Source organism: Somniosus microcephalus, chromosome 7, assembly GCF_052327205.1.
Source record: "Somniosus microcephalus isolate GS21.2 chromosome 7, FLI_Smic_1.0, whole genome shotgun sequence".
NCBI lineage: Eukaryota > Metazoa > Chordata > Chondrichthyes > Squaliformes > Somniosidae > Somniosus > Somniosus microcephalus.
In genome coordinates, this window is record NC_140993.1 from 105,732,543 (window position 1) to 105,748,772 (window position 16,230).

The 16,230-nt window shown below is 38.9% G+C and overlaps 1 protein-coding gene across 3 annotated transcripts in view; it reads left to right on the forward strand.

Annotated features, from left to right (window-relative positions):
- The window catches only part of LOC147114830 (uncharacterized), a 32,974-nt gene that overhangs the window by 861 nt on the left and 15,883 nt on the right, over positions 1–16,230 (forward strand). For 2 of the 3 annotated variants that reach the window (XM_085992811.1, XM_085992809.1), the window contains exons 2-5: positions 2,242–4,804; positions 12,456–12,564; positions 13,439–13,508; positions 15,674–15,794. In XM_085992811.1, coding sequence (XP_085848937.1) covers positions 2,242–4,804; positions 12,456–12,564; positions 13,439–13,508; positions 15,674–15,794 — 2,863 coding nt within the window. The remainder of the gene's footprint in view (positions 1–2,241; positions 4,805–12,455; positions 12,565–13,438; positions 13,509–15,673; positions 15,795–16,230) is intronic. The other variant, XM_085992810.1, reaches the window with a different exon arrangement.

Genomic DNA, 16,230 nt, shown 5'->3' on the forward strand with positions numbered 1-16,230 from the left:
GTGGGTGAAAGGGCCTCTCCTCGCAGCAACTGGTGTTGACGCGAATCGGCGGCGGGTGTTTCTGTCCGTCCGATGCGAGGCTGGGAACGGGCACCGCCATGTTGCAGTCAATTTCCGCTTCCGTCCCCACTGTTTATTTAACCCACAGCATCACCTTTCTGTTAGCTCGGCATCGCTGCTTTACAATTAATTGCATCGTATGATGTGAACAAAAGTCTTATTTGTAACCCAGAAGAGATTTTGTCTTCCGATTGTACACGCAATTTTTTGGGGGGTGTGTGTGTTTGTGGGTGAAAGATGTGGATGCCATGAGTTATATCATTAACATCTCTATCCAATGGTCTTGTTAAAATGTCCTACACACATTTAATAGACAACTTTATGAGCATAGCGTTACTTTAAGAAACACTGTGGTATTTGGACTGCACATTAAGAAGGCGACTCATTTAAAATTTCAACTGATTTGATCATTTGTCCCATTCATGATCTTGTGTTAAAATTTTGCACAAACATTAGCCTCTTGCTTCTCTGTTAATTTATTATAGAAATATATGTGTGCAAACACATGGGCACACAATTCTCTAGTTCCCCCTCCAGAACTGGAAACTGCTTATGTATTCATATGCAACTTCATGCAGGCGACTCGTATCCCTTCATTTAGGGTTTCGCCGTGGCAGTACTGTTTTCACTTTCGTAACCTGTCAATATCTGAAATTGTCTCGAGTGCATTTCAGCTGGAGTAATGTTCAGCAGTCCAAATAGAGTTTAAAAAGTGTGAGGACTGCTTACTGGGAGAGCACTACGATGAGGTAATGCATTCAGCTCTGAATTGGGGAAGCGTAGACTCCTTGTCCACGATTACCCTGCGTTCTTTTGTGACAAACTGCTGAGAAAATGAGTGATCAGGGCAGTTATTGTAGATTTGGAAAGTGAAATAATCTGTTTGCCAGCTTGGATGTGAAGTAAGGTGGCTGCTGAAATGTTTGTTTAATGATGATTGCCTTGTAATTTACTCCTCCGAACAAAACAAACTAAAGATACTAAACACGAATTATAAAACAGGAACTCTAGACAGGAAATTAAAAACGTAAGATATTTATTCTTTGTCATCCTGCTTATATTTTTATTTTGAAATCTTGCTCCTTTTTTATAATGATTTGAAATAGCTAAGGGATTTCGCCCCCTCTCGTGGCTTGGTAGGGGTGGTGCAGTTCGGAGTCACAGACCATGAAGCTTGCCAGTTTTGCCTTATGTGCAGAGTTAGCTGATCTCTGCTGATGTGCCAGTAGTGTACTACAATTGGCCTCTTGTGATCCTGGGTTAAAGAAGAAATAATTGGCCCAAGGTTCAATTTGTGATTAATATTCAGTAGTGGAAAGTGTGCATGTGTGGATGCCAAGTAACAACAGCATAGGGGCTCAAGAGATGCCCCACATATTAAAATAGTTGGCTGATGCTTGTAACCTGCTTGCGCACAAAGAATAGCTATTTGGTTGAAATAGCCGACTGCCAGTGTAAGTGCGATCATGTCCCATGAGGCATAACCTTCAGGAAAGGAGGGGAGAAACTTGGGGTGGAAAAGTTGATCTAGCTCTTCAATCATTACAATTTGAAAATGTAGCATGCCAACTTGGGAGGGATGATTAACTTATAAAGATTTTAAAATAATTTACTATGCATTGCTAGTGTGAGATCACGCCTTGCCCTTTGGTGCCAAACTTCTGAATTGTGTGATATTAGACTGAATATTTGCCATTGGCTTAGTCCAAAATGTGCAACATAAATGCCAAATTTAGGTATAATTTGTGCATTATATAACCAAGGTCTTTTATCATTGTGAATGAATTGTACATCTCATGTTTTCTTTTTAATGTATTGCTATTTTTATTGTGATCTAATTGAAGATTTCTAACATTAAACTAATAAATCCTTTGACTTGTTTTGTAGAACAATTAAAGGATCTTTATTAGTATTCTTTAAGTTGGCCCACTTCTAGATGTCTCGTGTTTGTGCAGTGAATCCTCCACATGCAAAGTTTTTGTTCTTTAAATTATACCATTGTAGGCAAGTGTGTTCCCATGATACACTGTCACAATTTCAAAGAAGTAGAGGTGTTGGTAGTAAGTAACCAGATAATCATTCTCAAATGATTAAATGTGTTCTTCAATTTTATTTTTCACTAGCATGAATTAATCATTGAAAATACCGCTGCTATAGAATAAATCATAATTTATTTGATAGGTCACCCTGGCAAAAAAGTGGCTCAACAAGAGGTGAACCTTCAACCAAAAAGCAATGTTTGGAGGAAAGGACAACATCGTCTCAACTTAGAAGGTTTGCAAAGCAGTCTGCTGCTCAACCATGTCGTGTATCCATTAAAAAAGCTTCAAAATTGCTTAGAACAACTGTTAAAGCGACCACATTATCAGCAAAAACAACTACAAAGCTAACGGGGAAAGAAACAAAGATGATCATTGAAAAAAATGAAAGAATGGCTCCTTTGAAGAAGAAATCTACTAAACCTTTACTTAAAAAAAGTGCATTACTGAAATCTTCTCATCAGAAGAAAACTGTAGTTCCTCCAGTATCAAAGAGGAGATCAGGCAAAGTACTACCTGAAAGGAAAACCACAAAAAAACAGAACTGTGTCCAAACTCTAGGTAAATCAATCCCAATGAAGGTTTCACAGAAGTTACTTCAGAGTAATAGAACTTCTCGGTCACTACTTGCACAAAAAGATCTACGTATTTCCAAAGAGACCTCTAAAAAACTTGCTTTAAGAAAGTCATCAAAAGTTTCACAAAAGACAAGTAAATTGTCATCTAAAAAAAAATTTCTTCAAACTGTGGTAAATTCTTCACATCCGAGTAAGAAAAATGTGAAACTCCAACCTAAATCTACCATGAACATATCCAAGATGAAACTTGCAAAGAAAGATGTAAAGTCTTTGTCAGTAACTGCTACGACCTCTAAGAAGCAGCCTGTCAAAAAAGCAGTTAAACCTGTGACATGCAAGAGTAGTCGTACTAAACAATTAACCTCACATAAAGGTATTAAAACTGTGGTAAATAAAGTTTCTTCAAAGAAAACTTCTGTGAAGACACAGACTAGCACAAAATCTGTAAAGAAGCTTCAACAAACAAAGACAGTGAGGTCAAAGTCATCACTGCATCACCTTACAGGTAAGGATAATTTTGAGGCTGATGCTGTAAGACCTCAAACCAGATCTGGTCAAAACCGTTCAAAAAAGAATGTTCAACAGGTAGTAAATTCCAAGTTAAGATCTGTGACTAAGCAAATACTGAATGAAAGACAGACCAGGTCATCTCCAAGATTGAATCTGAACCCTCTGTTATTGACAAAATCCTTCCTTTCCACAGCCAGCAAATCTAGTGCAGTTCCCACTCAAAGGAAACTGATAAAAAGGACATTTAGTGATTTATGCCCTAAAAGTCCCAAGAATAGCTTGCCTTTGAAAAAAATAATGGAAGTAGATAGTAAGCTTGGAAGAACTAAGCTGGAGAAAGTTATAAAAACTCCAAAAGAGAAGGCTTCAAAAGTTGCAGGAATAAAAGTAGATGGTAAACGTGGGAGAAAAACTCCAGCAACGAAAGTTACAACTCCCAAAGAAAAAGACTCAAATGCTGCAGAAACAAAGGCATGTGTTGCATGTGAAAGAAAAACTGAACTGGAGAAAGCAGAAAATACTCCTACTGATCAGACTTTAGTATCTTCAGAAACTCCACAAGAGAAAACTAAATCCAGTAAGCCAGTTCCTCAAGACCATTGTGAAACAAAAATCAAAAGAGGTGCTTCGTGTGCAACATTACAAAGCAATGGGAAAAAATTGGAAGGTCAGGTTCAGAAACTGGCAAAAGCAACAAATTGCAGTGTCAAAGCTATTAAAGGAAAAAGTGGAGTAAAATCACCTACTGAAAAGAAACAAAATAAAACTGCGAATAATGCTCCACAAAATAAGAAAAGGTTAAATAATTCTGTGAAAGGACAATTACAAGGTTCAAAACAATCTCGAGAAACTATTCGTAAAGCTAATAAAAATGCAATTTCTAGTCCTAAAACAGCTATGGAAATCCCATGTCTGCAAACTGACAATGCCAAATGTAAGCGTCAAAGTATTCTTGAGCTGTGTGAAGAAATTGCAGAAGAGATTGCTTCTGACACTCTTGATCTTGCAGTGAAAAAGGAGCCTGCAAAGATAGAGGAAAATATCCAAAAAGAACCAGAAGCCATAACGCCTGAAGATGTTGAGAAAACAAAGCGGACAAAGCCACTTTATTCCAGCCTAAACAGATTCCACTTTTCAGGACAAAAATGTGTAAAACGTAAATTAATTGAGCATCATAAATATGTAACTACAAGATATACTTTACAAAAAGGAGGGAACAGTTGGACTAGAATTAGGCAAATTGAAACTGATCAAAAAAAGCTAACTACCATCAATTCTACCTATAATAAGTTTAGAAATTTACAGGTTAGGCAAGCAGTTTCACAAGTAGTAGTTCGAACAGATAAGAAGGTAGAGAAAGAGAAACTGCCAAATGGGGTGCCTGTACAGCTCAAAGAAGAAAATGGCATCACATGTGAGCAACATAAATCCCAAATTGCTTTTTCTCAAATGGAAGTTGGAAAAGACACCAATAATGGTCAAAAGACATCTGAAAACCATACACCTGAAGAAATTAAAAAAGTAGTAAAATTATTTGACAGAAAAGAGGATGAGGCACAGATGCCAAAAGTGGAGACTGAATCTGAAGCAGATGAGGTATTTTTGTATTTCGATGAAGTATGTACTTTTTTGTTAATTGTTAATGTGGTATGTCAGAGCTTACTAATACTTAGAAATTTTAACATGGAAACAGGCCATTCAGCCCAACGTCTGATATTTACCTACCACATGAGCACTAGTTTTTATCCTCTCCTTCAGCCACCTATCTAACCTATTCTTAAATGTTGACACGATATTTGTTTCAATTACTACTTGCCTTCTAATTTTAATATCTGCAAATTTGGACAGCACTCCCTTTGGTCCTATATCCAAATCATTGTACACTGAACAGAAGCAGTCCCAGAACAGAACCCTGTCTGACACTACTACCCACTTCCAGTCACTGAGAAATTGCACTTAACTCCTACTTTGTTTCTTCTCTTCTAACTAGTTTTTAATCCAATTTTGTTTTCACTAATTGTATACCCTTTTTAATTTTCTTCTAATAGTGTTCACTGAGCTACTTTGTGGAAGCCTTTCTGAAAGTCCATCCCTTGCATTTCACCCATCCACCATATCTGTCATCACAAAGAACGCTCAGATTTGTCGAGCGTGATCTTCTTTACTCTTGCACGCCGATCTTTTGTAATAAAGGCTAACCGACCATTTGCTTTCCTAATTGCTTGCTGTACCTGCATGCTAACTTTGTGATTCGTGTACAAGGACACTCTGGTCCCTCTGAATACCATATTTCCCAATCTCTAACCATTTAAAAAATATTCTGCTTTTCTATTTTTCCTACCAAAGTGGTTAACTTCACATTTCTCCACATTATATTCCATCTGCTATGTTCTGCCCACTTGGTTAACCTGTCTATATCTCTTTGCAGCCTCTTTGGGTCCTCCTCACAACTTATTTCCCATCTAGCTTTGTATCATCAGAAAACTTGGATACATTACAGTCGGTGCCCTCATCTAAGTCATTTAATATAGATTGTAAATAGCTGAGGCCCAAGCACTGATCCTTGCGGTACCCACTAGTTAGAGTCTGCCAACCCAAAAATGACCCGTTTATCCCTACTCACTGTTTTCTGTCTGTTAACCAATCCTCAATCCATGCTAATATGACCCACAATCCCATGAACCCTAGTTTTGTTTAATAACCTCTTGTGTGGCACCTTATCGAATGCCTTCTGAAAATCCAAATACACCACAACCAGTGGTTCCCCCTTATCTACCCTGCTAGTTACAACCTCAAAAAGCTCTTAACAGATTTGTCTCACATGATTTCCCTTTCATAAATCCGTGTTGACTCTGCCCAATCATCATATGATTTTCTAAGTGCCCTGTTACCGCATCCCTAATAATAGATTCTAGCATTTTCCCTAACTGGTCTACAGTTCCCTGTTTTCTCTCTCCCTCCTTTCTTGAATAGCGGGATTACATTGCTACCTTCCAATCTGCGGGGACCGTTCTAGAATCTAGGAAATTCTGGAAGATCAAAACCAATGCATCTACTATCTCTGTAACCACCTCTTTTAAAACCCTTGGATGTAGGCATTCAGGTCCAGGGGATTTGTCGGCTTTTAGTCTATTTCTTTACTAATACTAATTTCTTCAAGTTCCTCATTCTCACTAGACCCTTGGTTCCCCACTATTTCCGGAATGTTTTTTGTGTCTTCTGTGAAGAAAGATGCAAAGTATTTGTTTAATGTCGCTGCCATTTCCTTATTCCCCATTATAATTTCTCCTGTCTCTGCCTGAAAGGGCCCTACGTTTACTTTCGCTAATCTTTTCCTTTTCAGATACCTGTAGAAGCTTTTACAATCTTTTTATGTCTCTTGCTAGCTTACTCTTGTATTCTCTTTTTCTCCATCAATTTCTTGATCACCCTTTGCTGAATTCTAAATTCCTCCCAATCCTCAAGCTTACTATTTTTGGCAACATTATAAACCTCTTCCTTTAATCTGCTACTATCTAGCTTCTCTTATTAGCCACGGTTTTCCCATGGTGTTTTTATTCCTTAAGGGAATGTATATTTGTTGTGAATTATTTCTTGAAATGTTTGCCATTGCTTAACTACTGTTATATCTTTCAATCTAGTTTCCCACCTACCTTAGCCAAGTCACACCTCATACCTACGTAGTTTGCTTTGTTCAGATTTAAGACCCTAGTTTCGGACTTAACTAAATCACTCTCAAATTTAAAACTCAATATAAAATTCTATCACATTATGATCACTCTTCCCCCAGAGGCTCCTTTACTACAAGGTTATTAATTAACCCTGTCTCATTGTACAATACTAGACTTAAATAACCTGTTCCCTAATTGGTTCCTCGACATACTGATCTAGAAAACTATCTTGAATGTATTCCATTAACTCGTCCTCGGTGCTATTACTGCAAATTTGGTTTGCCCAGTCTATATGAAAATTAAAAGTCCCCCATGATTGCTGTATTACCCTTGTTACATGCACCTCTAATTTCCTGACTTATACTGTGTTTGACACTACAATTACTGTTAGGGGGCCTAAAACTACTCCCACCAGTGTTTTCTGCCCCTTGTTTCTTAGCTCCACCCAAAGTGATTCTACATCTTAATTTTCGGAGCTAAGATCCTTTCTCTCTACTGTCTTTATCCCATTTATTTTCAGGGCTACCCCTCCCTCTTTTTTTCATTTTTGCCTATCTCTTCTAAAAGTCAAGTATCCTGGAATATTTAGTTCCCAACCTTGGTCACTCTGCAACCACGTCTCCGTAATGGCTATTGGATCAAGCCCATTTATTTTTATCTGTGCTATGAATTCATCAGTTTTTGTGAATGTTTTGCACATTCAGATATAGTGCCTTTATTTTAAAACGTTTTTCTATTTTTCCCTGATGTCACCTTAGTTACTAATGCCTTATTACCTTTGTTGAGCTCTCTGTCCCTTCCTGACCCATTCTGCTTATTTTTATCCAAATCGCTCCTCTGCTCTACAGCCTTGACATTTCTCTTACTGCTTTTGAATTTACTCTTTCCTGATTCCTCCCACCCACCCCCCTTCATTAATTTAAAGCCTTATCTACTGCCCTAGTTATTCGATTTGAAGGAAGTCGGTTGTAGTTGTCGAAGGCCAACCATCATGATTGACCATCTCGCTGTCATAAATTCAGGAGTGAAGCTGGCCACAGTGTTCAACTTCACAACTCCTCTGTTAACGAAGCAGCCCACCCCAGCCTACAGCAGGATGTGGATAACATCCAGGCTTGAGCTGACGAGTAGCAGGTAGCATTCACGTCACATAAGTGCTAGATAATGACCATCTTGAACAAGAGAAAGCCCAGCACTCTTCCCTTGACCTTTAGCTGCATCATCATTTCTCAGCCTCCTGCCATCAACATCGAAGGGTTTGCCATTGATTCCAAAGCTGAACTGTATCTCCCATATCAACACTGGCTACAAGAGCAGTTCAGAGCCTGGGTACTCTGAATAGCTCAGCCCCTGACCCCTCAAAGCCTCTCTATCTCTGAGGCTCAAGTCAGGAATTTGATGGAGTACTTGCCATTTGCCTGGATGGTTGCATCTGCAACAACACTCGGCTCAATCATCATCTTCTCAGGCAGTCCCTCAGAACCGAGGATGACTTGCTTCCACATTAAAAATGAGTTCGCAGGTGACTGATGAGTCCAGTGCAGGACCTACAGTCTCTCTCTCAGGTGGGGCAGCTCAATACCATCCAGGAAAGAGCAGATTCCTTGCTAGCACCCCTGCCACTGGTCTCGGTGTCCACCCCCTCCATAACCAGTGCATTGTGGCTGCGGTATGTATGAGCCAAAGAATGCAGTGCAACAACTTGCCACGGCTACTTTGACAGCACCTCCCTCTCCTGTGACCTCTAACACCGAAAAGTGCAGCAATATTGTGGGAACACAATTACCTCCAGGTTCTGCTGCAAGTTGCAAATTTGTCCTAACTTGGACATATGTCGCTGTTCTTCATTTGCTCCCAAACACCATTGTGGGTGCACCATCCACAAGAAATGCAATGGTTCGAGAAGGCCCACCATCACCTTCTCAAAACTGGAGCTAGGCAATATTGCAAAAACAATTTATTTTAATTGAAGGGTAAAGGAGATGCTAGTATTTATATTTAGAGTTCTCCAGAACATTTAGGTTTGTAACTATTTGGATCCTATGCTTCTCTTTGAAGTATACTCTTAAAATTATGGCATTTTTACATTATTTTGTTCTATGATGGGAAGGTCAGAAATAAATGATCGTAATGTCAATAAGTTTAGTAGGAGGAGTTACTGCAATTACTTAACTAGAGCAACACAATACTGTTCCAAAACAACAAATATGTATTGCACCCAAGAGACTGCTTGCAAAGAGTAGTATTTTTTTAAGTGTATTTTTTTTTCAAACAAGTAAAGCAAGTTCTCTGCATTTTCAGCTCTCTTTTTGACTCTTAAATGCCGCACATTAACTGATGTGCAGACTTGCGAATTCCTGTTGACCTATTGCTTTCAATGAGATTTTATTAATCCTGCCTGTTACCTACTGTTTCTTTGAGCATTTCCACAGTGATGAAGCTCTCCCTTGGACTTGGTATAAGTGCTGTTATCTTTGAGCTTCGGATTTAATTTTCTAGTTCTGTGGATGTTGTATTTCATTAACTCACTGCACACAAGAAATAGTTGAGTCTGCCTTCAAAATGAATTTACCTAAAACTTTGAAGGTGTGTAGATATAATTCTGCATTTCAAGTAAAAGTTCAGGCAAATGAATAGTGTGACTGATAGAAATTGCACAGGAGAATGGAAGGGGAGGGAAAGATAGGGAAATCAAATGTTTGGTATATTTTTATGCAGGAATGTTATCCAGAAATCTACAAAGTTTGCAGCATTACCAACCATGCATGATTTTGATTGTAATTCACTTAGTTGATTGTACAGAATATCCAACATTTCAAAAACTATTTTAATGCTCTCTCTACCCCAATGGTGGTATGTAGTGTTTTCAGAATTTTAAATCAAAAGTTTCAATTTAGAACCTTATTGTGCTGTTTTTTTAATTTGATAATCTGGATGTTAGAAGAAATGGCTATGTCAGCATTGACAGTAACAAGGCCGTAGCGGCATTCGTGGCTCACAAGTGCCGAGCAGAGATTTGTAAGTCGACACGCCTGATAGCAACTCTGAACTTTTATCTGTGTAGTTTAGTAGAGGTTCAAATATTCAGTTTTGTTTCATTATGTCCATTAGGCTGAATTCTAGTCCCTCATTGTCTTGTTTCCCCTCTCTTTCTACGCGCACATGCACACACACCTTCCTTAATTAAGCTTGTAATCATCCCTAGATATCAAAAAGTTTAATAATCAATATAAAGTGAATCAACCACAAACCATTTACATTTTTTGAGGAATTGCACAAGGGGTATGTGAAATGGAACAATGTAGTATAAGAAGAATAGTGTGATTGATCATCAAAAATATGTCTGGGGATTATTAGGTGACTACAATTTAGTTTCTTTGAACTGTCTTAAATTAACAACCAATCCCCTTTTTAGGACAGCATGGTACAGCGTAAGTTAACCTCTTACTGAATTATCAAGAGGAACTCCGGCAATCATTAACATTCCTTTAACACAACTTAAAATCATAACATTAAAGAGTACGCAAGGTATTTAAGTATATTAGCTGACAGAATTAGTACACCCACAGCGTGAATTTGCTGGTGACTGAAAGATCCATGACACTGCAAAACTCTTTGCACATTCAGTGCATATATATGGTTGCTCTCAGTTTCTTTTTGCTGATATGTTAAGTGAGGCCTAGAGTTGCACCCGAACTCAGTTCAGCTACCTGAAAATGGGTCATTATGAAGATCAGCCATTTTGTAAAGAATGCAGTCAGGCACACAGCCCACTAAGTTGAAGGAGTCTGCCGTGGTGTCTTGTGCAGCTCCTGCCATTGCTCCTCTGCCTTACCTTTGAAGACTCTGATGCTTGCCTGACTGGAATTTCCCAGGTAGCTTTGCCTGGCTGAATGTTTGAAATCGTAGAATCATACAGCACAAAAGGAGACCATTCGGCCCATCATGCCTGTGCCTGGGAAATCTCCCAGGTAGCTTTGCACTCAAGGGTGCACCATGAGAACAAACTTAATCCCTGCACGTGACTGGTTAGCAGTCTACCTAATGGATAAATTCATTGTGACATATTTTCTACCCTTGATTTTTGTTAGTCAATCAATCATTCTATTTAGCAAATAGATCGTTAAATTTTTCTCATGATCTATCACTTCCAACAGTATTAGTTTTGTCAGAAACCCACGTCCCAGATGCGTGATAGTGTTAAGATGCATTTCTATTTATAGCTTGTAATGTTGAGATAACTGAGTTAATTGCAAGATCAGCAAGAATATTTAGTGCATCTGTTTCTCCTACATTAGCATTGACACCTTCCGGTAATATTCTGTTTAGCGCACTCAAAGTTTTTTTTTATTATTGCAGGCAGCTAGAGACTTCTAGGAATATGGAAAAAACATCAAGGTCATGAAGTGTTCCTTTTTATGCATGAACTGCTCCTGACTACTTAATCACCATATCATTTTCTCTGCTCTCAAGAAACTTGGCTAATTGTGTCTTGAACTTTAGATTGTTTGCTTCAGTGGCATTCCTTGATAACATATTTGAGGCCTGTGCGAGTGCAGTTGGCAAATTAGTAAGAACAGTTCTGTGTTGAGTCTCAGAGTCTCATGCAACATCCCCACTGACACCAGGGAATCCCTGGCCCAGGACCGCACAAAGTGGAGGAGAAGCATCCGGGAAGGTGCCGAACACCTTGAGTCTCTTCGCCAGGAGCAAGTGGAAGCCAAGCGCAAGGAGCGCACGTCAACCCAAGCACCCCACCCACCCGCCCCTTCAACCACCGCCTGCCCCACCTGTGACAGAGACTGTAAGTCCCACATTGGGCTCATCAGTCACCTGAGAACTCAATTTTAATGTGGAAGCAAGTCATCCTCGGTTGCGAGGAACTGCCGAAGAAGAAGTTGTTGAGTCCACATCCACAAAGAGCTGGATTGAGACTGCCATAAATTATTGCAGCTGGTAGAGTGAAGGGACTTTCAAATCCAGCCCAGGCTGGATGAACTACAGTCCAAAGCCACTGCACGAATGCGTCCCATTTCAAAAATGTTGCAGTTAGAAGTGCCAACATTCAAAATCTATGTCTCACTTGCATCTGGCTCAGTGTCTTTTTTAATTAACGATCTTAAAGATGACAAGTTATTCCCTGTTGATTTCCTCTAACCTCTGAGCTGGCTTCTCCCTAAGGGAAGGAGCTAGGATTTAAAAGACAATTGGAGAAACTCCATGTAATAGCAACTAGCTTCTAATTCACCTTGGGTATGCCTATTTAGATCACTTTACAGGGAACAGTTGAGCAGTGGCCTTAAAGGAAACAGCATAGTTAAACACATCCTCACCATAGCAGTTAAACCTTGAGTGGGCTCTAGACCACCCATGTGCATTGGCACTGGAGAGCAGCTAGTAATGAAGTGTCTCCTTGACTGGCATTATAAGACTTCTGCCCTAAATGCCTATTTATAAATACTTGATTTTGTGTTGTATATCCTACATTTCTAAAAAGATGCTCTGCAGTAAAGCATTACCGAAAGGAGATTTGCATAATTGTTTTTATTTGCTTAATTTGCTATCAGTCCACCTGAAAGAGATTGTGTTTTCTTCAGAGTTTCAGGTTACATTTGGAGTCAAGTCCTGAATGTAGTCCGGAAAAAAACTGTTTTACAGCATTACCACTGAAACCAGTTAAGGAGCAAGTGGAAATTGAGTCAGAAGGTAAAGTAGAAAAATTATACTCATTGTTGAATACCAAGAAATGTGTAGTTTATGAATCTACATTTTTTTTAAAAATTGTTGAATATAAAAGTGACTAGAAAACCCAGTTCCTATTTTTGTGTGAAAGTAATACATTTTTGAGAGAAGAAAACAAATAAAGATTTCTCATTCAGATGCCCAGTATCTACCAGACTCTTAAATTGGGTAAAGTGCAACGAGATGCAGAGTAATGCCCAATAAGCTCTACCTCAGAAAAGGATCTCCCTACTGCACCAACGTCACCTTTCCATTTGCCACATCAGCCATATCTGAGTGAGCTTGTCAGTTAATGTCAAGTTAGTCTGTTTGTACTGTAGACCTAACCCCATAGAAACTGGATTGGAACTTGCTAAACTAATTTCACGTAGGACCATTTCAGGCAGCAAATAATTTTTTTCCCCATCAGAATTTTGTTCCCCATCAGAAGGGCTAGATTCAAACTCTGGTCCTAACTAACTGTGCCATCCATATTACACCAATGAGAGTTTTCCTGTTAGTGCTGAAATATTTCTCTTTCTTCCCTTCTCTCTTTGCGCCCCACTAACAACTTCCAAAAGAAATCATGCATGGGTCTTTCACATCCAGTAGTTTAATCAAAGCCGCTGCTATTTCTATTTCCCTGACGCAATTCTTAATTTGAGCAGACGATTTAAAAACTGAAAGTTAAGAATCATTTTGAAATAGTGTAATGTTTGAACTTTACGCCCATATTCAATTTGCCTATACTGTATTAGCCTTCAAGGCTAATTTTCATTTCATTAAAATATCTGTTTAGAGGAGTTCAAATATATATATATATTTTTTTTTTTTTTTGTCTTATTGAATAATATTGTAGGATCATTGCTGAAGGAAACCGTGCGGACACTCTTCAGTAATCTAGATTCATCGAAGACGAATAATGAAAGGTACTTGTCATGGTTTTAGGATAGTTATGAGGACACCAATTACATGAACAATTTGGATTAGTGAATAATATAGATAATTGTATATTGTACAGTTGTACTGAATTAACCATTCAGCATTGAAACTGTTGTACAGCATGTTGAAATAATTATACACACAGGACATTCAATTGTGCTAATAAACTTGAGTATTTTGAGGACAATAGGACAGTTATCTAATCTCGGGCACTCCAAGCAAACATTCACACCTCGGGGTGTTCAGCTTTGCATGACACTAGTTTCAAAAAGTGGGTACAGACTTGATTGCCAACTCTTGGACAGGGGGAGGGGTCAGGAACCAAGCCCCAACTTCCTGCAGGACAGGGAACAAGAGAACACAAGCTCACATGGTGAGAGGTCCCACTAAAGCTGTGAAGGCAATCTTTTTTTTTAAACAAAGTAGCAGGTTGCTGCTTTCACTAGGCTGAGAGCAAGAATACAGGAGTGCAGTTGGGAGTTATTTTGCTTAAGTCAAGTAAGATGACCCATTGATCTGAGGAAGTTCATTATTTTATTAGATGATGCCAAGTTGTACTGATTGAGCTAAGTAAATCTGATCACAACTGTTCACTCACTGAAATAAAGCAGCTTATCGATTTGTATCTGGCCTTCCCTCCCCAGGTGTTTTCTCAGTCCGAAGGAGCTTGTATCTGAAAGACGTGAATGTCCAGTTCAGATCATAAGGGGATACTATTATTACACCCCTGGATTACACTATTGTATTAGATGATGAGTATCCCAGGCACAGCCTTAAATTTAAGACGTTCAGATTGCTTATTCTCGCTATAGAGAATATCTTCAAGCAAGAATGTAAACTTCTAACATTAATAAACAGCAAAATATTGAAAAGTAGAAGGCTCATGTGCAACATAAACACCAGAATGGTCATGTTGGGCTGAATGGCCTGTTTCTGTGCTGTAAATACTTTGCAGAACTAGAATGTGTCCACAAATGGGGCTAGTGCAGGAAAGTGGAGATGAGGTAGAAGATCAGCCATGATCTTATTGAATGGTTGAGCAGGCTCGAAGGGCCAAATGGCCTACACCTCCTATTTCTTATGTTCTTAATCTTTTGGAAGGAACAGTCAGGTTCATCTCTGTTGTATGAAGAATTGTAGCCTGTGGATGACTGATCCACTTCACCTATGGAGTTTGAATTCTTTTGCCAAAATTGAAAACTACAGGAAAATCCCACAATTTTTATTCAGTACAACCTCTGAAGTCACAGTTATTAATCAATCCTGATCAATGACACAATATAAGGGAGTTATTGCAGCCGTGCTGATGAGCAGTTGCTCAAGTCATTTGGGTTCAGTGTAACTGCTAATACTCCAACAGCATACAGTTCAGTTTGCACCCAGAACAAGCTCCTTAAGTTTCCACATTATCAACCTTGCCTAGTTCCTGCAGGCAGCCAGACTCCAGTCATCTATTTTGAACTTTAGTGCGGGAAGGCAGCCTCCATTTTTTTCCAGTTGTTGCATGGTTACACTACTTCATTTTATGTGAAATTTTAGAATTGTATATTGATCAAATCTATGTAATAAAAATTGTCACTGTTGTCTCCCTGTCATCAGTATGTACAGTCTAGGATATACAGTACCAATTCATTTATCTGCAAGAACACTCTTAATGGATTTGTTTCGGAATCAAATGTGACAATAAGTTTTATATAAAAAAAGGAACCTCTGTTCTGATCTCCATCCCTCACCCCTCAATGTGTCTGATTTATTACTCAAGCTGTTCATCCTTGCCTCTGCCAGATCTCAATTCTTCTGGGTCTTCTAATTACCAGCATCAGTTTCCAGGGAGTTCATAGCTGTTCCTTGCCATCACACTCTATTTAGAGGTAGGGCTATTTGAATGCCCATAGCTTGACCTGAAAACACTATTAAATGTAGTAGGATTGTAGCTGTAATGGGTAATTTCTGCTTATTCTATTCATGACCAGATACCTTGCCAACAGCTGGGGAATGGAATGGATGCACATTTAAATGTAAATACTGTATTCCTAGTGGTTTTAATCACCTTCCCTGTATATAAATGTAAATTGTAGAGCTGATGAAAGTACAGTTTGAGAATTTTTTTTATTTTTTTAACAAACAATGTGTCAACTTTATTTCTTCAAAGTGTATCTTTGTCTAATCAGCTAACCATAGCGAAGAACACTGCAGTTACCCCTGAACTTTCTGTACAGAAAGAAACCAAGCCAATGAGCAATGCAGACGGAGATCTTCAACAACCAAACATTGTAAGTGTAGGCCCAAATCAAATACAAGAAACCTTTGCTTCTTAATCCTATTTTTGAGCGGATCTGTTCTTAAACATGCTAATGTTAACTGTTTACATGATAGTCTAGCAGCAATATTCATTCACCAATATGTGAAATGTAAGTTCAGCCACTGTCTCCACTTGCATCTACAGCCATTCTGATGGGGCAGTCCATTTAGAGTGACTCCAATTACTTGTCTGTAATTTGGCACTTCAAATTGGACTGCATTCGGAAGTAGACATTATTAGTGCTGACTGATGGTGGCATAGTGGTTAGCACTGTTGCCTCACAGCTCCAGGGACCCGGGTTCGAATCCGGCCTCGGGTGACTGTCTGTGTGGAGTTTGCACATTCTCCCCGTGTTTGCGTGGGTTTCCTCCCACAGTCCAAAGATGTGCAGGTTAGGTTGATTGGCT